Source organism: Sabethes cyaneus, chromosome 2 (genome assembly GCF_943734655.1).
Source record: "Sabethes cyaneus chromosome 2, idSabCyanKW18_F2, whole genome shotgun sequence".
NCBI classification, from domain to species: Eukaryota; Metazoa; Arthropoda; class Insecta; order Diptera; family Culicidae; genus Sabethes; species Sabethes cyaneus.
Window position 1 is genome coordinate 77,483,774 of NC_071354.1, and position 25,713 is coordinate 77,509,486.

Genomic DNA, 25,713 nt, shown 5'->3' on the forward strand with positions numbered 1-25,713 from the left:
TCCAGCGTCGCTCGAATCAGCGTAATTAGTTTCGTCGGAAAACCCTGTTCTAGTATTATCTGCCTCAACTCATTTCGTTTGACTAAATCGTGCGCTGCCTTAAAGTCCACCAACAGACGATGAGTCTGCACGTTGTAATTCCGGGAATTTGTCTAGCAATTGAAGTAGGGTAAACATCTGATCCGTCGTCTTTCATGATGCCATTTTGCTTATCGAAATTCATCCTTTAAAGTATATTTTTTTCAGTTTTGTTCGGATTTATGCCCAATCAAATCATTCAAGAATCAGTCAACATTTTTGCATCGTAGCACTAGTCTCGCAATTATTCTATAATCTAACAATTAGCTGCAAAGTTTGTATAATAAAAATAAAAGTCAGATTCGAGAGTCTGATTTCATTCCTAGATAGTTAACATAATAATATGTTTTCTATAGTCATGATGGCCTAAGAAGTGCTTTGTTCTATTCACAAAAAATGGCATCGAATGATCAAGATTGAGAGATTGAATAGGACCAATATTGCCCACGACTCGTGGGCCACGAGAAAATTGAATCTTCACTGGGTCAAATCCATACCAGCGATGTGATGGATGAAAATTTTCATGCTGCGACTGCATACATATGAAGTGATTCCTTTTTCAAACAAAACCACTTCCTCTCCAGTCAAGATTAATCCCCAATTGTATTGCTTCGGAAGGAAACCTTTACCCATGGAACGACCCCCCGGACAACGTTGGGCCTTTTTCTTTCCCTTAACTCAAAACCATAATCCTTTCCACGAGTTGTGAACGCCGCGCTGGCTGTAACAACCAAAAGAACGACCGTTGGCGAGGGCGCTCTTTCTGGTGATGATGATGATGATAATGATGATGGTGATAGTGGCAATGGTGATGATGTTTATGATGATGATGGTAATGACGCTAATATTGTAGCCGATTGAATGGGCAGATGGGAGTGTTCTGTGACGATCACAGCAATAGCAATAATAATGTCATCAAGAAGCTCTAGTTTTGTAGCGCTTTTTTTCTTGGTTTTTCTTCAGCACTATTGATGCGTCACAAATGCGTGCCGGAAGCCGAGTGTGCACTTGGAGCGTGAAATATTGGCCATCATTTCAAGTGGGTGATTTTGGCACTTTGATAGAATTCATTCTCGTGAACATGTTGGTTATCAGGGGAATTATTCTGGTAATTGGAATTGCGATATATGCTGGTTTTAAGTTAGTTTCAGTGCCAATCTGTTTTGAGTAATTACCAAGTCAATTGTAACAAGAATGATTGGTAGAAAATGTTTCTTAGGCAGGTGTCATATATATTCATTGGGTTTTAATTTGATTTGAAAATCCAATTTTCAGCTATCTGCATTGAATTAATGCGTTAACTATTAAGGATGCACAACTTGATCGATTATCTATTAATTTTTCAAAAAATGTTTCTATATTCAGTAAACGTCCAAGATTTCTATAATTCTATAACCAAGATTTCTTACGTGGCGTTTACATTATTTCAAATAAAAAATTGATAGAGTTGCCATTCCTGTTTACAGCAAGACATAAATTGGGTTTTCTTTCCATAATTATTTAGATCTTAGAAACAACATAGGTTTAAAGGTAATAGTATTTATATGAATATACACATATAGTCTCTCAACAAATTTAAAATCAATAATTTTTTTAAGTTTATACCAACAAATTCACTCTAGCATTTGCCAAAGTTTTGAGGAACTTTGTAATATACCTCTCCATATACCATCTTGCGCCCTGAGTATGGTGTGTATGATGTTGGCAAATGATTTTCACAGTGTGATGGTGCTCGGTAGAAGCCAAATTTGCCCCGGAAACCATCCAGTTGGAAAATGTTCTTCTATCCGGCTCGGCTAGTCTACTACTGGAGGTGGAGAAATCTGAAACCAATCTTCCTCTACCAGTATCCTTCGTACGCACGCATCAGTTAGTGGCTCTAAGGCGAACTCATTCTGAGTGTTTGAGCTAATCTACCCACGCGCGATTTTCACGCACACGATAGATGAAAGAACGCACTGAATTTTGCGTACGTAGATACACATATATTTATCAAATATCAGCAGCAGCGGAAGGAAACAGCCTCAGGGTACGGTAGGATGGTGCAACAACCACCGTCCGCATCGGTCAAAGTTTCTAAAAAATGATTCCGATAAAATTTAAGATCTAAATTGGGTTGGTACATCTTTGGAAGTGAACTTCTTTTAAAAACTTTTTTTTGGTACTGTGTCGATAAATAATAATGCGCCTCTATTATTTATTCACATGCGATGGAAGTGCACTGTATGTCACAACTCAGTAGTGGGTAAACAGTAAAAATAGTAGCAAAGTTAAGTCTTGGCGCTACATTCTTAATGAAATTTAGACTTTTGTTCGACGGACTTCACCACCAACTGTTAGTATACAGGACAATTGCGGGACTCGCGCGATGATTCTGTTGACTCTAACAGTTTCTTTCAGTCGAGATCCGAATATACGACGGATGACCTGTCAGATCAGTGTCACATCTCGAGGTCAACTGGGAGGCCAAGTAAAATTCATTTTAATGGCAATATGGCACGCTAGTGGAAGAGTGTACTTTTAATGAATGGGTATTGTAGAACTTCCCGAGCAGGAGCGAAGAGCAAAATAATATCAAAATGTGTTATTTGAAATCGAATAACTCATATCAAAATTTGGTCTTGTTTTGGTTGACATAGTTGCTAAATAACAAAAAATAATATCAAAATTTTACTCCTATAAGGCCAAAAGAATAACTACTTGTGTTATTTGAATAACAAAGCAATAACATGACTGTATTCAGAGTTTAGAATAACATATTTTAGTATTATTAAGGTATTGAATAACAAATGCAGTAGTATATGAAATATTAAAAAATCATTGTATAAAATATTTATAATCTAAAATCTCTTTAATCAATAAAAAAATTGTATGAAATATATCGAATTCATTTTAAGGCCAAAATAAGATATGATAACAAAATCAGTTATTAAACTTATCTTACAAGCACTGCTTTATATATCTATTCAATAACAAAATGTGTTATCAATGTATCTCCATATCTATTCAAAAACAAAATATACCATTATAACACAGTTTGATATTGTTTTTATATTATTTTGCTCTTTGCTCCTGCTCGGGTTTAGTTACGTGCATAATTCGTTAATAATAGAAAATAAAGCTGGAAATCACTCTGCTGCTATATTTTTATTTGAAAATCGGCTTTGATCCCGCTATCCACTGTAAAACCTGTCTTAGCTTAATCTATTACATTGAGGAAAATATCGAATATGAACTCACAACTCACTAATTTCTATGTAGATTGCTTTTTCAGCTATTTTTACTTCATATTTGTATCGTTAAGTAACATTAAATTTATGGTATTACCTAGAAGAACTCGCATTAATCAAGACTATGAAGATCTTTCTTAAGTTTTTCTTATTTATAAATTAATTTTTAATTACTAAATATGAGGAGAACCAAATCGCCTAGGGGTCAGTCCCGGTGTAGTGGTTAGCATTCAAGGTTCTTACGGCGAGGACCCGGGACCGAAGGACCGAAACTATGTTTTTCCTAGAGCATTAAATGAGCATTAAATTATTTTCATACATGGGTAGCTCTATCTGCACCTATGAAACTATTTCCTATGAAACAATGAAGCATTAAATTCGCCGTTTGGAGCATTATAATTAGCATTAATTCAGCATCAATTAACTGAATGGTTCAGCTAATGTTCTGCTAACTTTGTACTGCCAGCTTAAGGGACATAAAAGTTTAATTTAGATAGTATTTCGCTAGACTGTACCCGTTGGGAAATAATGTCATTGATGAAGCCAAGCATTGCAAGTTCACGGCGTTCTTTGAGTGTTTGTATATTTATAAGCATGCAGTGTGCTTTATATGATGGCAAAGGAAATACTGTCCAATTCAATGTACGTAGTGCGTACAAGAAGAATAGTTTTTGGACAGATTCGATGCGTTCTTCATGTGTGATTGTGTATGGATTTCATACGACGTTACAATATTCCAGAATTGGTCGCACGTATGTTGTATATAAGAGTTGATAGCGTAAGGGTTTTTGAAATTATAGCTGAAGCATTTGATAAAGCCCAGCATGCTATTTAATTTGTTGATAATTGTGTTATAATGTTCAATAAATGTTAATTTCGAGTCTAAAATTACACCTAGATCTCTTACAATTTTACAGTTTTCTACGCGCTGGTTTCCTATGCCTGTTGAATATGTTTGTGTTTTCCGGCTAAATTCAATTGTATTACATTTTTTGACATTTAGTTGGAGCAAGCTTTTATTGCACCACGTGTAGAATACAATGATTTCATTGTGGAATGGTTCGAAGTTTTCCGCATTAGTTATTTCCATGAACAGCTTCATGTCGTCTGCGTATTGAATTAAGAAGTAAGGATATGTCATTTACGTACAGGATGAAGAGAAGAGGGCCCAGATGAGAACCTTGTGACTTGTGACTTGTACTGGTTTGGAGTAGGTATTTTGAGAGCGAACTATTTGTTTCCGTTTTGTGAGATATGACTGTAACCATTACAAAAGTGTTTCTTTTATTCCTTTTTTTCAATTTAAAGATTAGTGAAGGTATGTCAATTTTGTCAAACGCTGTACTGAAGTCAGTGTAAAGAGATTCTACTTGGTTACCATTGTCCATTATCCATTGGATTCAGAGTGAATGTCATAAATTTTAAATATTTAAGGCAGTTGATCGGCCTTTATAAAAGCCATACTGCTGAGCAGTAATTTGGTGTTTTATTTACTGGAAAATTTAATTATTGACTATTGATTCAAATAGTTTCGGAATACATAAGATAATGGCAATTGCACGATAATTTCGTAAGTCAGCCTTAGTACCAGATTTGAAAATTGGTACCAAGTAAGAAGATTTCCACTTCTGATAAAAATCCTGTTTTCAGCGATATGTTGAACAGTTGTTGTAGCGGAGCAGTTAATTCTTCTACCAGGCTTTTCAATAATACATGTGATGTTCAGATATGTGGTCTACAGATATATTTTTTTAATGAATTTCACCGCGAAAAATTAACAAAGTAAATTAATAACAACATTACGCTGACTTGAAAATCATGTCTCTTTTGTTTTAAATTCGGAGAAATCAACTTGCAGACTCACTATTTGTTTATAGACTTCAAGGCGGTGTACGATTGAGTTGAACGAAATAAACTGTAGCGCATTTCATTGTTGAGCCTGATATGTGCTACCCTAGAAGATTAAAAACTTCAGAATAGTAGTTGAGATATCGGACTCGTTTGTGACGTTCGAATATCGAATTTGCTGCTCAAAATTGCAATTCGAAGTGCAGGTGTGCAGAGAAGCGGTACCATCATCACGAAATCTCACATGCTCCTAAATATCGCGGACGATGTCGTTATGATCGGTATTAGCAGTAAAACTGTGGTTGACAAAGTGGATTCTCTCGTACTTGCATAACCAAAGTGTGTTGAAGGCACTTTATAGCCGTCGTTTAACATTGGCTCTGACGTCCCACATGGCTGCAACCTGGGGTCACTTAAACGCGTCCAAAACTAATCGTTACCGTCGGTATCGATGAACACGGTATGCGAGCTCCATCGCCGGTATACTTACACCGGGCATATTCCCGATGGTGATCTTGTTGTTCTATTGCAAACAGCTCTCGTACGGTGCCTTTTGCTGCTCGAAACACGTTTCCTCCTCGTAGTCTTGTCTATTTTCATGTGAGCAGTGTATATTAACGGTACTGTAATTGAACAAACGGCCTTTTATCGTCAGCATACCGCCTAATACCAAATTTTTCAGATTCTAGCAGCTCGAGCAGTACTTAGCCACTACTAGGGCTGTCTAACCGGTCGTACCAAAACCGGTGATATCGACCAATTTTTGGGTTTTTGCTTTTTGCTTCGAAAATATGTCTGCATCGATATTGAAGAAGAACTAAGTTTGATACAAGATTGTAAGACTCATGCCTTAGCAGTGATCGTTGAAATGTGTTCGTTTGTTGAATCTGGCTTTGGAATCAATAGTAACGCCCAGGTCCTTTATGGTCTGCACTCGGCGTATATGACACAGCACGATAGAGTATTCGTTTCGCAGGGGTCCAAGTAGTTGGTTAAAGGATATGACGCAACATTTCGTGACACCATCGTGAAAGACTATCAATATCGCTTTGGAGAGTACAGCAGTCAAGTCAGGTTTTAATTTCATGGAATATCTCTAAGTCGTCGGCGTACATCAGCTTAGATGAGCTCATAAGGCTACCCAGCTCATTAACGAAAAGTAAAAATATCAAAGGTCCTAGATAGCTCCCTTAGGGCACGCCAAATGGTATCTCGAAACAATACGAATTAATACCCTTGAAACTGACAAAAGCGGAGCGTTCGGTAAGATAAGATTAGATCCACAGTGTCGCCCAGTTTGGTAAGCCCAAGCATCTCAGTTTTCCAACTGCGAGTACGCGTGGAACTTTGTTGAATGCCTTAGTCAATGTATTATGCATCAACCTGGCTTCTCCTTTCTATACTCTTACTCAGCGAGTTGACGAATACCATCAAAGTTGTGGTTGTAGACCGTTTTTTCTAAAAGCCGTGTTGGTGTTAGGAAATTATTGGGGACACTGCATGATCACAATACCGTAGGCCATTTTTTCAAGAACTTTATTGGGACAACTTAGAATTAAAATTCCGCGATAGTTTTCAATGTCGTGGATATTTCCCGCCTTGTGTATTGCGGTAATTGATGCAACTTTCCATACCGTTGGGAAAATGCCACTATCTAGTGATCGATTGAAGATTATTGACACTGGCGAAGCGAGGGACGTAGCAAATTGTTTAATGAACTAGGGTGGCAAACTATCAGGGTCAGACCCTTTTGAGGTATCCAACGAAAGTGCTTCTTCCACATCCTGGATGGAAACGATCAAGTGTGGCAGATACATGTTGTGATACATGATGAAGAGGATGACGCTATGCAACGGTGTTCCGGTTTAGGGATGGAGGAAAAATTTCGTGAAGAGACTGTAGGAGACCAGGGCATTCAGGCAGTTTTAAAAATAAAGACATTTATTGAAATACAACCGAAACCAATTCCGACAACCCTAGCCACTACCCACAAACTTCAGCGATCCGCTCTTCCAGGTATTAGGCTTTCATTTCCTTGTGTCCTTATTTCTTTACCTGGGTACAGGTCAAATGTTCTTAATCGAATTAGTAGTCGTTATATTTGGGGCTTTACTTGGGCCACACTTTCGTGATAGTGCAGCCATCTTGATTTTAATGTAAAAAAACCATGTTTTTTTAATTCTAGCTCCGGGTCAGACGCTATCGTGAGCTTCTCCTAGCATAGAGTTCAATCGCTCCAACCTAGTTAAAAATGTTTAATCGGACGTAGTTCAGTGCAGTTCGATGGGCCTATGTCCTTGGGGATAAAATGCACCGAATTAGCCTCACACCATTCAAACACGCTTTTAGAGTAATGACATGAAGCTAAATTCAGCTAAAATGGCAGTTTTTCTTTGTGCTCCTTTGACAATATGTTTCGTCGTTTATCACACACATTGCACATTCTCGGCAAATCCTCTATGGTATAAACACCAGAATGCCGCAGTGGCAATAACATTTTTTATGTTTAGTTCTACTAGATAACAATGCAAGTTTGATAGTTCAAATACATGTGCTAAAGGCTGACGAGATTACCCGAAGAAATCGCAATATGAGAATCTGTAGAAAGATTTGTAAATTGGTCTGTTTGAAGTATTTGTCTTACCACATTTGATGGCTAAATCTTGTAGACTCCCATGAAGAAATTTTGCATGAGTTAGCTAATTAAAATGTATTACCAATTAATATTCGCTCCATAGAACGGAAAATGTGACTCTCATTAAAATACATTAATGCCCGGAGATGCTGGTATTCCAATGAACTGCTGCGATTTGATGCCGGTTGTTAGCAATCAAAATGGTACATATTATAATGGTATTCATGGAACAAATTAAAAAAACAAGCTTCAGGAAAAGCAAACTGTCATGCTCTGCTCTGTTCAGCTCGGTCGGTAAGGCTATGGTAATAGACGTGTAAAATTAATTAATTCAATTGTTAAACTAGAATGATGCAACCAACCTGACAGCTGTTCTGAGCTTAGTGCCTCGAGCCCGAAATCATCCTAATACTGTCCTCGCCGAGATAACACAAGATCGTAATAGAGAGTTCACTTTAATTCGTTTTCATGCCCATTTAACATTGGAATTGCATAATGATTAGAGTATGTCAAAACAAAGTGAACCATAAGTTGTTTTGCAGTCGTGCGTGTCCTCATATACGACTCATGACTGTGAATTATAAAGCAGTATAGATGATTGCAATATTTACTTATATTTCAATCATGTATTCAGGAGTATTAAGTTGCGTGTTATAAAAACCGCTGTATAAAATGCAAGATAGAATTAAAAATAATCGTCAAAATTTTCGCACGTATATTGCTTCCACTTTGGTACATATATGCTCTTATCTGACATGAAATATAACTTTTTCGTTCAGATATGATGTCGTATTTGTCAGTTGCAATCGAGATATATCAATCAAATGGTTTACTGGGCGGATATTTGTTTCGTTCAATACGATTAAGTCAACTGCAGTTTTTTTTCAGTTGCGTAATTAGAATACATTTTATTCTATTGCAGGAACAAATCCATTTTTTGTACGGAGAATAATCCTAGTTTGTCTTGTTACGAAATTCTTAACGAAACCGAGATTCAATTTGTTTTACAACTTGGAACTCTTGAATCAAATTGAAATACCCATGTTTGATCTTAAATGCTATATAGAAAAAAAATCTTTAGAGCGAGTGGGAAGTTAATATAAAATAAATCCCATACCTTTGCTTGAGAAACAACTCAAGTTTGATCAAATGTTTACCATCTGAAATCGTTAAACTGGAATCGGTGAACGACCCTGTTAACATCCATATCATATTCTATTAAACAAACAAATCGCCTGCCAGAAAGCCCAGTGCTTTTGAAAATCCTTCTACCAATACTTCTATTCCATTTCATTCCATCGATACCCGGTTTACCTTTCCGTCCGGATCGGATGCAAACGATGGCACACCTGTTGTTGGCCTGTAACTGAAACGGTCGGTGGAAGTTTTCTTTCGATACAATTCCGAAGCCTCTGCCATCGCCGACAGCACGTGGGCAGAACATGACGTCATTTTTTCTATCTCATACGTAGTGCCTCCTCGGCAAGGATTACCTTCCGAACATGGCTGGGGAGACTATATCCGGTATAATTTATGCAAAGCATCACCATCACCATCAGCATCATCATCGGCAACCGTTGTTGCTGTATTTCCGGTCGTAAAGTAGCCGCAGATGGTAGAAATTGAATATTGCCCCATACCGACGGCATTCATGAAACGTAGTGACAATGAAGATGAGGCCGTCTCCATGGATTTTCTCAGCGCACGGGTTGCGGATTCTCACAGTACCTATAGCTGGGACGAAAAACAATAAACATCAGGCGAAGGATTTCCAAGCCATTTCAAATTCTTTGTCTTCACAAACCGTACGATCCCTGAAAGCCACCGTCCCGCTGCTGCTGCTGCTGTACACAATCCATCTAGTTTACTTTGTGTCCCGAATCACCAGAGCAACCACACCTCAGTGTTGGTAGTAAAACTTTCGCCTCCGAGAATACTTCTTAGTGGTGTGGTGCTATTATTCACCACCACCCTGCTGGTTGGTGCAAAGCAGGTTCGAATGAAGCACAAATCTTCATTTTATACAGAGTTGCACTTCGATGAATGGGTGCACATAAAACATCTAAACATATGGATGCTTTTGCATAAAATAGAAGAAATATTATACGTCCAGAGCTGTTCAACCGCATGACTTATGTGAAGAAGGTACGAAAACTTCGTTACATATAAAAACTTTATTTTCAGAACTATGGGGTAAAGCTACAACGTTATTTTATAGTAGACTAGCTAACTCGACAAACTTCGTATTGCCACAAATTAAACTGTGTTGTACCTCCTGAATCTTGGATGACCTTTATCACAATCTCGAGTTTTGCAAGTTTCTGAGGATTTCATGGGTGTTTTAATATATAAATTCTTCTCACAGTACAATAGAAAACAATTTCCCGCATTGCTTAGCCTGGTAAAATAAAGCGGATAGCATTTAAACACTCGCCATCATTACAAACCATTTCGCTGAATACCATTTTGCGAATTCCCGGTTGACCATAAGGCGGAATATAAAGTTTCGCAGAATACCATTTCGCGAAAAATCTTACGCGGGCTGTACCTTTTCACGGAAAATCTTCTCGTAGAAAGTACCATTTCGCTGGGGTGATCCAACTGATAGTAATAGAGGTCAGTAGATCTAGGAAAATAAATAAACCTTAAGGTTTATTTTAAGGTGATCTCTACGGGGGGCTACCCCCGCAGTGGCCGGTGCTTCCGACGATAGGTCGCCAGCAACACTCGCGGTCTGTGGCCGCCTCGCGCTGAATCATCTAATGTTACTATTAATAGTTTTTGGTGGTCCTGTTATTGACTAATGTTTTATGAAAGATACTAAAATTTCTCGAGTCCGATTAGTTTTTGAGTTACGCAAAAATTTCAGTTTTATTTGTATGAGAGTCCTTATCCCCCTTCCTCAAACCATCATTAAAAAAATCCTGCCTCCAAAACCCCTACATGCCAAATATGGTTCCATTTGCTTGATTAGTTCTCTAATTATGAGGATATTTGTATTTCATTTGCATAGGAGCCAACCCCCCTATTGAAGGAGGGAGGGGCCATAATTCCCCTCCTAAAGAGGGGAGGGGTCTCAATTCACCATCGAAAAAAATCTGCCTACAAAAACACCCACATGCTAAATTTGGTTCCATTTGTTTGATTAGTTCTCGTGTAATGAGGAAATTTGTATTTCATTTGTTTAGGAGCCCCTCCCTCCTAAAGTGAGGAGGGGTCCTAATTCACCATAGAAAAAATTCTTGCCTCCAAAAACCTTCACATGCCAAATTTTGTTCTATTTGCTTGATTAGTTCTAGAGTTATGAGAAAATTTGTATTTCATTTGTATTGAAGCCTCCCTCTTAAAGGGGAGAGGAGTCATAATTCCCCTTCTAAAGAGGGGACGGGTCTCAACTTACCATAAAAAAATTCTTTTCTCCAAAAACACTCATATGCCAAATTTTGTTCCATTTGCTTGATTAGTTCTCGAGTTATGCAGAAATTTGTGTTTCATTTCTATGGGAGCCCCCCTCTCTTAGTTGGGGAGGGGTTTCTAACCATCATAGGAACCTTCCCTGGCCCCATAAACCTATATATGCAAATTTTCACGCCGATTGGTTCAGTAGTTTTCGATTCTATAAGGAACATCCCGACAGACAGACAGACAGAAATCCATTTTTATATATAAGCTATTACCCTGCAGTATTGAAATTCACAATATCTGCTTTCAAATAAAAACTGTTAAAATCTTCTTGGAAAATACTTCGATTATTATTATCATCATCATTTTCTTCAAGGCAGAAATTAACCAAATTTGGTATTATTTCTCTTTAAAGTATGTTGTTTATATCCTGTGAATTTCAACTGGCTTGTTAGAGCAGCATCGTACCTCGAAGCTAACTGGACGGGCAGAATAAAACTTTCCAAATTGCGACAAACGCCAGTAAACTATTGCCAAATCCCGTGTTAAAAATTCTGAGAGAAGTTTGGCTGTTATTTTCTCGCGGGTAATTCTAGTCAGTTGCGCAGGATAGCAAATCATGAAATATCACATTGGCGATCTACTGCCAAAATTTAATTTTCGTTGTTGCTGAGGTAAGAAAGATTAGATATAGATATAGATTTAGAGGAAATGGAAAATGGTTTGGATTTGTGTTGTTTTGCTAGAGAATTTAGGCTGCGCAAAAGGGCAAAAGTGGATCATTAGTTTGCTGTTTTTTCAACTGATGTTTTGTACAGATTTTTAGTTGTTCGATTCTCGGTCAATCGGTGCGTTTATTCGTGCTACTGGTGTTCGACTAGCAATCGTTTGGTTGTTTTACATGTGTTATTGGATGCGTTATTTCGTTCGACGGGACGAGACTGGGACGAATATACGTGTCTTAACAAAGATCAAGTACTAGTAGAACAAGAACAAGTAGTAGTGTCCATTTTAGGCCGTCAAATTACAAAACGGAGAGCGATTTCCGCACAGGTTGTGTACGCGAGTAAACGAATTTCAATATAACAAACAAGAATATTTTGACGACTGTACCAACAATGTAGATAATCTAAAATTGACTCTAAATAATATCATATACTGAATTGTTAATTTTTCTTAGGGGGAGGATGTAGCACCCCTATTTATACTGGTATTATTTGAATGTATAATGTGTGTTTTTTACATATAATTTCGGTAGTTAGCAGTGGCTGGCACTGAGAAAGTGACAGGAGTTTGGCTGCCAGCTCTCCGCGAAAACGGGTGAATGAGACAGTCGCATCAAAAGATTCAAGATTAGTCGTAGAGTAGTCGTAGGTATTTCCATCATATCCAACATAAATTATTAAAAATATCCGCGTTTTATGACATACAATGCTAAATTAATTATTCTCTAATATTTTAGTTTGTTGACTATCATACGCGATCAATCAAAGTGAGCTAAGAACTATTTGAATGTTTCTTTTCATCAAAAAATTCCTAGCAGACAAATTTGCTACGTTTTTTCGTGCGACGAAAAAGAAAAGGTCGACTAATCGTTTCAATTCCCGTCATTCATAGAATGAAAATAGCTCACGCAACGCATTGTCGTTATTCTACAGCCGGGAAAATTTGCATGACCAGCAGAAATTTTTGCAGAATAACATTTGTCATGTCGTCCTGCACAAATACATGCGCGCTAATTTCGTAAACATTGTTGGAATTTTTAGTTCGGACGAAGAAAAATTTTTATGGACGGATTTCAAAACGGTACGACGAATTTAAGAAATAAAGTCAGCTGCGTAATTTCGATAAATGCTTTAATAATCGCTTTTTAGTGAATTTATAGTGCATGGATCGGAAGGTGAGTGTGTTTGAGTGAAATCAGCACAAGAACTTTTCTAGTATTCAGCAAATCCATCCAAAAAATAATGAAAATTAGAGTGGCTCTACTTACTACGATGGGAATTAGAATTAAACCCTAATTCGATCCGCTGTTGACTCGTTAAATTACGATCATGTTACTTTGAGGGAATTTCAACTCAATTTCAATTTATTTTCAAGCTAGGCAGCAAGTCGATTACTTACTATTTTACCCGCGATTTGGTGAGTAAAATTTGATTCGCTGACTTTAATGGAGAATTGTTTTGACAGTCACGTGACGGTTCTCAATCGAACATAACACGTCATCGGTCTGTTGTGTCAATAATAAAAAGAAGGATATCTAATTTCAGTACGGAAATTGAAACCGCCAGTCCTATGTCACTGGTAAATCACCTTCCCTTCTTCGCCGTTTGCATCGAATTAAACTAGCTTCTTATTATAATGGCTTGGTAATAAAAAATTCACCACCGGTTTCTGCAAATATGACGCAAAGTAGATACGACAGTGATACCGAGCGTATACTACTAATTCGAGTTTATATTTCTTTTATATTGTATTTGCCGTGGAAAGTATACCGCCTTCTAGAACATCGCTTCGTGGACGAAGAAAAGATTCAAGTTCTGGTTTGCTTGTTTCGTATTTAAAATTATAATCACGTAAAGTTTCTCGTTTTGCTGAAATACCATTCTCAAATGCGTCATGTTTGAATTGTCACATGAACGGATTGTCGGACTACGAAATAAGCGCAGTGATAAAAGCATGAAAGAAATTGGATAACTCGAGCTATCTGATTCCATCAGTGCCAAGAAAAATGCCGCCGTCTCAAGTGCCCAAACCTTCTGCTGCGGCAAACAGCGGCTAGGCTAGGTAGAAACAAAAATAATAGGAATCATTTTTCTGCTTTTTTGTCAAAAAACGCTAAGCAGATATCTTGCTAGTGGAATCAAGGCAAGACGAAAAAGTTATTATGTCACTTGTTTAGCTAAAATTCGTCTGTCATGAGCCATCTCTGACAGTTGAAATAAATTGCGAAGAACTTAATTGTGAAAAATGACCAAATGTGTCGTTTCTCATACTTCAGCTGAAATTTAAAACAACTAAATATTCTTTGGAACTTCCCTGATCCCGTGACATTTCAATTGATTCCTTTGAGATTGTGTTCTGGTGTTCTGTGAGTGTGTTGTATTAGCGATGCTATTTTCACATCCACACGGAGTAGCACGCCGACATGTAGGATCTTCTCGAACAAGTGAATAATACCCCGGAGAAATCTATAATCACCCTAAAAGCCTGTTGAATTTCGATGCTATCGAAATATGTTCCATATCTAAGTTCAATACCGCCCGCCGCCCCCGTTCGTTCATTCGCTCGTTTCACCCCTCAAAACAACAGCATCGAAAGCAAAACAAGCCAAAGTAAATGGTTTGTTGCCGAAGGAATTTACATTGTCTCACGTTCGACAGGCGATCGCACTGGCATCTTTTCGCCCTCACGTTATTTCCTTTGCCGTGACCCGAAGGGGCCCCGTGTCTTGCCGGGGAGAACAATTTCAATCGAATTTTTCCAAGCGTCGCATCTCACTTTGTATTCCGGACAGTTTCAAGCACTTCGCCCGGGGACGGTGGTGATTCGAGATGTACCCTGGGAGAACGAGGCGAAGAGGACACCCAATGAGTGATTGATGGCAGTGAACTTCATTTTAGAAATTTACTTTTGGGATTACCGCCATTAGCATTTTCCTTCTGCTGCAGAGACGTGGCGGCTGGTTGGTGAAATTCCTGTGCTATTGCGAAATCGGTCGGGTCGGTTGGATTTCGACGCTACCAAGCAGTACCAAGAGCAGCGCCATTGTAATTACTACTACGGCCACGATTGCGCCACTTGACAGAGACTGCCCCCCAGAGGAGGAGAAGGCTTCAAACGGCTCAGCGTTTGAGGGTGGACTAATGCGCTTCGAGATGCGCTCTTTACACAGTCATCTAATCCTGCTGAAATTTGTGTCGATGTCGGTGATTGAGGAGAGTCTTTGGTATGAAATGAGGCATTTATTGCAGTTGTCGTTTTCGTAGCACTAGATCGAAATTGCGGAAGGATTCCTAGTAGATTTTTATCTCTTCGACCATTGCGGTTAGGGCGTTTCACTTTGCGGGATGTTTTTCACTTCTATGTCTATGTCTAACATTGTACTGGAATCTTAAAAGATAACAAAGACATTACGGTGTAGATAGATATAGGTAATCTTTAATTATTAATTATTAATTTAGTAAGTGTAGAAGAGAAATTGATGACAATATCTTTAATGTCAACTTTGGTCTGTATTGCGCTGTAATCCAGGGAAAGAATACTTACGTGTACCGTAAAATGGGCTAACATTGATCACCGGGTTAACATTGATCGAAAGGACCATTCGCATGAATAAGTGAAATAATCAACTTCTGCCAACTTTCCTGAATTGATCAATGTTACCCCTTGAAATTTGTATGGGAATGTGACTCAATGGAGGCGCATGGTAAATTGTGAATATCCTGAACACTTGAGTAATAGTACAAAAAAATGATGTTGCTTGAAAATTCTGTGCAATAAGCGTTTCTAAAATCACTTTTTTGTCCGCCTGGAACTGACAAGTTTAATCCTACTAATAATTTATTAATTGCGGTACAAGTTATTCGTTTACGATATAATTTTCTCTCTACTAGATGCTGTGGCATAATTGGGGCAAACTGTTTACAATACGTTTGCTGCTAGAAAACCGAATAAGGATTTCTTCTTTATTTTTTCTTTGCTACGCATCATATTGTATAACACAGCAAGAAACAAAGTTTATGATAATTTTTATGTATGAAACTTAGTTTTGTGTACGAGTTAGGTGAAAGTCAAACTCAGCTGACACTTGGCTGAAAACTCGTTGTAGCCTGACGATGACCCCGACGGGTTTTGTACAGTGAGATTAGTAAACTAGTTAGTTTATTATTTAAAAAATTTCATCTAACCTATTTGTGGTCTTAATGAATATAATAAAGATATAACACTGGATGAAAACTATCTACGCCAAAGTTGCTCTTTAAAGGCAGTACTCGTCAAATTAAAATCGAATAGATCCGCAACAGAGTTGAAGCTAGATGACATGAAGCAAATGGGGGCGTGTTGTCCTTAGGTGTTATTGCGTTGCGGTACGTGCAGGAAAAGTCGTGGTCTGAGTGATCTAACATGAGCGTATATATTCAAACAATGCAGTATTTCCGGGGAGTCGATTTCGCTGATTAATACTTTTTCGATGAACACAGCATGGGCAATGAATCTTCTTTGTTCCAGTGTTTGCATACCCAGAAGTTGACAGCGATCACTGTAAGTTGGTAGCTGCAAGAGATCACTCAGGAATCTCAGAGCAAAACGAACGAATTTTCGTTGCACCGATTCTAGTCTAGCAATCCAGGTACTCTGGTACGGACACCAAACAACAGTACTGGTTTCGAGTATCGGTCGCACTAAAGAGTAGTATAACGACTTAAGCCACAACGGATCCCGGAACTCATTGGCTATTTTAAAAATAAAACCAAGCTGTCGGTTAGCTTTCGTAATGATTTCACTGTAGTGCACTCTAAACGAAAGCGCATCATCTAGAGAAACTCCTAGGTCACGCACCTGCGTGACTTTTTTATCCGATGAAAGGAGATGACGCAACACTTTTGGATGCTGACGGTCAGAAAATTTTGCGAATACCAGTTATGAAAAACCTAAACGAGCTGCTGAAGCTCATCGCAATCCAGCCTATTTCGAACGACTTTGAATATTTTCACGTCATCTGCATAGAACTTTCGGCAACCATCCGGAAGCAGCAGCGATATCCCAAGTAACAATTTGAGTTTTATTGCACGCTCATCATAGTATTTATGACCAATTTTGGTCATAAAAACTATCATAAGAGTGTAATAAAACTTTTATTGTTACTTGGGATATCACTGATGAACAACGTAAAAAGCAGTGGTCCTAAGTTGCTACCTTGCGGTACTCCTGAGGTATTTGTAAACTGTGCTGAAAGTTGCAATCCGATTTTCACACAAAGAGTGCGGTTCGTCAGGTAAGATCGGAACCATTCCACAAGAGCAGGCGGGATTCCTAGTTTCTTGAGTTTTGCTAGAAGAATTCCATGATCAACTCGTTTGAAAGCCGCTTTCAGATCGGTATATACTGCATCAATTTGAGAACCAGCCAGCACTCATGTTCAGCAAGCAGGTTGAGCAGTATTTCACCAAGTTAGTGGCTGTCGAACGTTTGGGATAGAACCCATCGGCTTCTTCCGCTCCAGATGCCACAGAGCGAGAATGCATATGTAGAGAGCCCGAACCAATGCGGATGTCGAAGTGCCTGTGGTTGAGCTTAGAGCGGCCAATGAAGACAGCGCCCGGTCTTAACGGGATTCACGAGGCATTGAATGTGGCGATCTAAGCATATCTTGATATGTTTGGAGAGATGCTTCAGAACTGCCTAAAAGTATGCGAATTTTCAGACAACTGCTACCGAAGCCGAGGAAACCATGAGGGGATCCTTCGTCGTACAGGCCGATTGTACTTGACACGTTAGGCAAGTTACTAGAGCAGGTAATCCCAAACAGGCTAACGCCCGTTGTGACAAATGATACCCCGCTGCCGAGGACGCAGTTTGAATGCCGCAAGGGGAAGTCCACTGTCGATGCCATCAAGTCCGTCATAGAGAGTGCCGAGAATTCTATGAGACAGAAGAGGCGAGGCGACAGGTAATGTGCCATAGACACGATTGATATCAAAACGTTTTTAACAGCACTATTTCCCGTTAGCGCTGCATAGGATGTGGGTATCGGACCATCTATGCATGTTGTTTAAAAGCTACTTCGAGAACCGGACCTTAGTATATAACACGGCGGCGAAGATGCACAAAGTGACAGCGGGTGTTCCGCTGGGCTCGATTCTCGGTTGAGGCTCGAGCTGCCTACTGGGGTCGAGATCACAGGCTTCGCCGACGATATCACCCTAACAGCGGTAGGTGAGTTTCTCGAAGAGGTGGAAATGTTGGCATCAGACGATGTGGAAACAGTTCTAGATGTTTCCCGTATTCAAGAAGGGAGGAAAGCGAGACGTAAGGAACTACAGAGGCATTACAAGTCTTTCTGCTGGATCAAAGCTTTTTGAAATCATCGTCAATAGTGTAATCCTGAACAGCACCAAAAACTATATTTCAGTTGACCAGCATGGCTTTATGCCGGGTCGTTCTGTGTCGACTAACTTGATTGAATTCACCAGTACCTGCATCTCACAAATGGATGCCGGAACGCAAATCGATGCTGTGTATCACAGATATTACGACCGCGTTCGACACAGTAGATCATCAAATACTCTAGCACAAGCTCTCTAAACCGGGTGTTTCTGATAGACTGACTTCGTGGTTGAGCTCATATCTTACAGACCGTACTTTGCGTTTCAAGCTGAATTCGACAATTTCATGTGAATTTTGTAATACTTCTGGTGTCCCACAAGGTAGTAACTTGGGGCCTTTGTTTTTCGCCTTGCACTTTAACGATATTGCTATTCTGCTGTGCTCTGGATGCGTACTGGTATATGCCGATGATCTAAAGATCTATCTAGTTGTGAAATCTGTTGTCGATTGCCGCCGATTTCAAACACTGCTGGACATCTTCGCTGATTGGTGTAACAGAAACAAGCTAACAATAAGCATTACCAAATGTGTTGCTATATCATTTCATCGTTGCATTTGACTATTCGATTTGATTTATTTGACTATTCGATAAACGGAGTTGCTCTAGAACGCGTCGATCAGATTAATGATCTAGGAGTTTTGTTGGATAACAAGCTCACGTTCAACCAACAAAATACTGCTGTCAATTCAAGAGCTTCGCAGCAACTGGGATTCATCACAAAAATCGCTCGTGACTTTAAAGATCCGCATTGCAACGCAACGAAGATTTGTCCGTATCGCTCTAAGATATTTACCGTGGCGTCTACCTAATAATCTTCCCCACTACAAAGACCGTTGTCAGCTTTTAGACTTAGATACGCTAGAGAGTCGTCGGAAGAATCAACAAGCGACTTTTGTAGCCAAGCTTCTCAATAATGAGCCCCGGTTTTATTGTCTCGAATTGATTTTAGAGCTTCACGTAGACAGCTTCGTTTATCGAGTCTACTGACAATTAGATTCCATCGGACCATGAACGGATTTTATGAACCACTGACGTCATGCACTCGCACCTCCACGCTAGTCGAAGACTTATTTGACTTCGGAAATGTTACCTCACGTGTTTTCAGTAGAAGAATAACAAGGTCCAGGATGCTGCATTAGACTTAGTTTTAGATTTAATTTTTCATGTAGGTAATGTCAATTGCCAGATGAATCGACCAATATACAATAGAATACAATACAGTACAATACAATACAATACAATACAATACAATACAATACAATACAATACAATACAATACAATACAATACAATACAATACAATACAATACAATACAATACAATACAATACAATACAATACAATACAATACAATACAATACAATACAATACAATACAATACAATACAATACAATACAATACAATACAATACAATACAATACAATACAATACAATACAATACAATACAATACAATACAATACAATACAATACAATACAATACAATACAATACAATACAATACAATACAATACAATACAATACAATACAATACAATACAATACAATACAATACAATACAATACAATACAATACAATACAATACAATACAATACAATACAATACAATACAATACAATACAATACAATACAATACAATACAATACAATACAATACAATACAATACAATACAATACAATACAATACAATACAATACAATACAATACAATACAATACAATACAATACAATACAATACAATACAATACAATACAATACAATACAATACAATACAATACAATACAATACAATACAATACAATACAATACAATACAATACAATACAATACAATACAATACAATACAATACAATACAATACAATACAATACAATACAATACAATACAATACAATACAATACAATACAATACAATACAATACAATACAATACAATACAATACAATACAATACAATACAATACAATACAATACAATACAATACAATACAATACAATACAATACAATACAATACAATACAATACAATACAATACAATACAATACAATACAATACAATACAATACAATACAATACAATACAATACAATACAATACAATACAATACAATACAATACAATACAATACAATACAATACAATACAATACAATACAATACAATACAATACAATACAATACAATACAATACAATACAATACAATACAATACAATACAATACAATACAATACAATACAATACAATACAATACAATACAATACAATACAATACAATACAATACAATACAATACAATACAATACAATACAATACAATACAATACAATACAATACAATACAATACAATACAATACAATACAATACAATACAATACAATACAATACAATACAATACAATACAATACAATACAATACAATACAATACAATACAATACAATACAATACAATACAATACAATACAATACAATACAATACAATACAATACAATACAATACAATACAATACAATACAATACAATACAATACAATACAATACAATACAATACAATACAATACAATACAATACAATACAATACAATACAATACAATACAATACAATACAATACAATACAATACAATACAATACAATACAATACAATACAATACAATACAATACAATACAATACAATACAATACAATACAATACAATACAATACAATACAATACAATACAATACAATACAATACAATACAATACAATACAATACAATACAATACAATACAATACAATACAATACAATACAATACAATACAATACAATACAATACAATACAATACAATACAATACAATACAATACAATACAATACAATACAATACAATACAATACAATACAATACAATACAATACAATACAATACAATACAATACAATACAATACAATACAATACAATACAATACAATACAATACAATACAATACAATACAATACAATACAATACAATACAATACAATACAATACAATACAATACAATACAATACAATACAATACAATACAATACAATACAATACAATACAATACAATACAATACAATACAATACAATACAATACAATACAATACAATACAATACAATACAATACAATACAATACAATACAATACAATACAATACAATACAATACAATACAATACAATACAATACAATACAATACAATACAATACAATACAATACAATACAATACAATACAATACAATACAATACAATACAATACAATACAATACAATACAATACAATACAATACAATACAATACAATACAATACAATACAATACAATACAATACAATACAATACAATACAATACAATACAATACAATACAATACAATACAATACAATACAATACAATACAATACAATACAATACAATACAATACAATACAATACAATACAATACAATACAATACAATACAATACAATACAATACAATACAATACAATACAATACAATACAATACAATACAATACAATACAATACAATACAATACAATACAATACAATACAATACAATACAATACAATACAATACAATACAATACAATACAATACAATACAATACAATACAATACAATACAATACAATACAATACAATACAATACAATACAATACAATACAATACAATACAATACAATACAATACAATACAATACAATACAATACAATACAATACAATACAATACAATACAATACAATACAATACAATACAATACAATACAATACAATACAATACAATACAATACAATACAATACAATACAATACAATACAATACAATACAATACAATACAATACAATACAATACAATACAATACAATACAATACAATACAATACAATACAATACAATACAATACAATACAATACAATACAATACAATTTCCACGATATCCTGGACTAGCAAAATAATCAATGCCTACTATCATATATTGAAACCAATGCAAGGATTATTCGTTATAAAAAATCAATTACTCTTAACTATGTTAATTGCAGAAAGTTGAAGCCAAATTTAGGCTCAATCGTTTCCTTACAAGTATACCTGTAAATAAGGGCTGGTACCGAATGGCCGAAGCACAAATGGTCGAATCACGAATGGCCGAATTTCAACAACAGTCACAGAAGGCCGAATCACGAATAGCCGAACCACGAATGGCCGAATCACGAAAGGCCGAATTTTTTCGGAATACCTAAATAACTATTAAATAAAAACAAGAATTCGCAACTAGCTAACCAATAACTTTAATTAAACAAAAAAAAAAAAACAAAATAAGCAACACAACTGTTTACTGTAGAGTATAGATGATTGATAGTTCTTTGTTTCCCTAAGCGCAAATGAACTTCGTTCATTATAAGGTGCGAGACCTATTTAACGAATTAGTAGCAAATGTTTCCTAGACGATTCAGGGAGAGACTGCCGTAGGCCGCGAATGTGCGCCGGAAGCGCCGGAAGCGCCGGTCACTGCGGGGAGCAGCCCCCCTGCAGAAACCAGTTCTATTTAGGTGCATGCATTTTCCTAGATTTACTGACTAGTAGGGATTATAGGGATTATTCTTTAGTTAAGTCCGAACGAGCGACAGCGAGTAAGGTCAGCATGTACCCAACGTTTTTGCAGGTTGAAGGCCGTGAATATTTTTGGCCGAATATGACATTCGGCCATTTGTGTTTCGGCTTTTTGTGATTCGGCCATTCGTAGGCAATCCGTAAATAATGTGACAGCGGAACTCGACGGGGTCCATAAGTTACGACCGTCTATTCGAAAGAGTTTAGATGTTCGTCCTTATTTTTATCATAATTCAGCGAGACTTGGTGAACCAATAATATTTAAATAATATTGAAATAGGTGGGTTTCAACCAAATATGTCATTATTTAAATATGTCATATCGATAGGAAACAACCATGCGTGTTTTTGACATGATTTTACCGGCTTTAACCTTATTCAACATGTTCAGAAGGCCCTAGCTTTTAGCAAACTAAGAAATTAATAACCAAAACTGGGATTTAAGCTCATATGGGTATGTAGAAGAACACTTTTGAGTTATTTGATCAATTAAAAATACTTGCAATATGGGGTTTCTGCCAACTTTTTTGATTTTCGGACCACTGTGCGGTAGCTGAGCAAACTCCGGAACACGTGTTTTTACACTGTCCGCTTTTCGACTTGCATAAAAATATAAAACGAGATAACCCAGAGAGAGAAAAAAGTCTGATCAGCGAGCGCGATAGGGATAATTTGAACTTGAAAGTTTTTACACTACAAAATTGTTGGGTATTTTATGAACCAAATGGTCTGCGAACCATCGAAGTCTATTAAGAATTGGAAGAGGTGGTATTATCGTTCAAAATCTTCCTTTTTTCTTGCGACGCGAACCTGTATGAGGGTTACAAGATTGGGATCGATAAAGCACATCAAAAACACTGACTGTCAAATATAAGAATGTTAAAAATCGACTACGTTTGGCTCTCTGTCTACGATTAGACTGCCTAAACTAATCTTTGTTATCAATATTTCTGAACCTCATTTTCAGTCTTGTTGTTGTTTACCATTGCTGTCATTATTTTTTCCTCATCGTTGTTTTTTTCCTCATAAATGTTAACGATCTGCTTTTTCTCCGGTTTTCAGTGACGAAAACACGGCGGTTAATCATTCGGGTGCGATAGCACAATTGGCCAGCGCCGAATCGGACGGTTGGCGGAGGCCCCGGAGTGAATCGTCGGCTGACGCGGAGAGTGTTTACATGACCAATGCCGTCATATCGGACTCGGGTTACGGTCACGGGATACTTTCACGGCGCTCTAGTGTAAGTGTAGAAAGCTTCATTTTAACTATAATCGCTGGCGGAGCGGTACCGGCTTGGTACCGAAACTAATCGAACGGATTTAATTTCAGATTACGACCAATGGACTACCGAGGAAACCGACGTCATTCTTCGGTGGCATAAAAGAGTGGTGCATCGCGTGGTGGCATTCGGGCCGAGATGATTCCGATGACTATGGGTACGAAGTCGAGGAACCGTCGGATCTAGGGTATGCAACACCTGTATCCATAGAAACTCCCTTACCAAGCTCAGTCACCAGGTAGATTACCCGTGAACCCGTGCGGGACGGAACTTGCTTCTTTACTTTCAAATTGAGTGTTTTTTATTGTCCTAAGTTGAAAATCGATGGATTAATGAATGGTCGTTTTATGTGAATCTTTCCATTTTGAATGAGTAGATATTTATTTTTAATAGATGGCCAACAATACGTCCCGATAGTCTTTGATCGGTATTGTAACATTAATATGATTCTTCTCCATTTCACCAGATGTACATCGTTGAATGTCATTCGAGACCCGTACGCGACGACGGGTCGGGGCAATGTGGTCAGTATGATTCCGGACATCTCCCCGACGCCGATGCGACCGATTTTGCCGCCAATGTCGCATCTACAGGATATTCATGGACCAAGAGATTCACGCTCACTACCCAACAGCAATCGACTAGGCTCGCGATCAGTGAGCCAAGATTCTGTGTACACTATTTTGATACGTTTACCGCCGGAAGGTGGGTCCGGCGATGAGCGGGCGCCATCGATTAAAATGATCCAAGATGACGTACCGATGTCGATGACGGTTCCTCCAAGGCGGCCCTTACCATCCCGCGATTCGGATTACATCCTCCCGATAGGAAGAAGACAATCGACAGCCACGACGGATATACGGCTTCCACTGACGACGAAAATTATTCCGAAACCACTATCGAAGCAACAGCAAATACATCAGGCCAACTTGCAGCAGACGGCCCGCCAGGTGAAGAAGAAAAAGAAATCTCAGGAAAAGCGGCAGGAAACCAAAGCGGCCAAAACGCTGTCGGCCATCTTGCTTAGCTTTATCATCACGTGGACACCGTACAATATCCTGGTACTGCTGAAACCGCTGACGGCCTGCACCAAGTGTATACCGCAGGAATTGTGGGATTTTTTCTACGCCCTCTGCTACATTAATTCGACCATCAATCCGGTGTGCTACGCACTCTGCAACGCTTCCTTCCGGCGAACCTACGTGAGGATACTGACGTGTAAGTGGCACACCCGAAACCGGGAAGCAATGACGCGAGGCGTTTATAATTAGATTTGCTTGGTTCGTGCTTTCGGTGCGCCTCGGTGAGTAGTTTTTAAAAGTTAGAAGAAGTGGAAAAGTGCTTGCTCGTTCGGCAGGGGTTTCGCAGACGTAAACGTGATGTAATTGAATATTGTTCATTGTGCATCCATTCCGACTTTTTTTTTCGTTTTCCATTTAACGTTGTAAAAAGTGAAAAATTCTCATCGATCAATGATTCGGAACATCCGCAGGTCTGGCTCTGGAGGCAGACCCCCGTCCCTCTACCTGTTGATGTGTAATCACCCTAAAAATAGTTCATGTGCTCCATTTTGTGCGT

The 25,713-nt window shown here is 37.6% G+C and overlaps 1 protein-coding gene across 1 annotated transcript in view; it reads left to right on the forward strand.

Annotated features, from left to right (window-relative positions):
• The window catches only part of LOC128735613 (muscarinic acetylcholine receptor DM1), a 60,928-nt gene extending 35,522 nt beyond the window's left edge, over window positions 1–25,406 (forward strand). Inside the window, exons 2-4 of the mRNA XM_053830096.1 lie at window positions 23,919–24,096; window positions 24,186–24,322; window positions 24,602–25,406. Coding sequence (XP_053686071.1) covers window positions 23,919–24,096; window positions 24,186–24,322; window positions 24,602–25,406 — 1,120 coding nt within the window. The remainder of the gene's footprint in view (window positions 1–23,918; window positions 24,097–24,185; window positions 24,323–24,601) is intronic.
• Window positions 25,407–25,713: the final 307 nt, after the last annotated feature.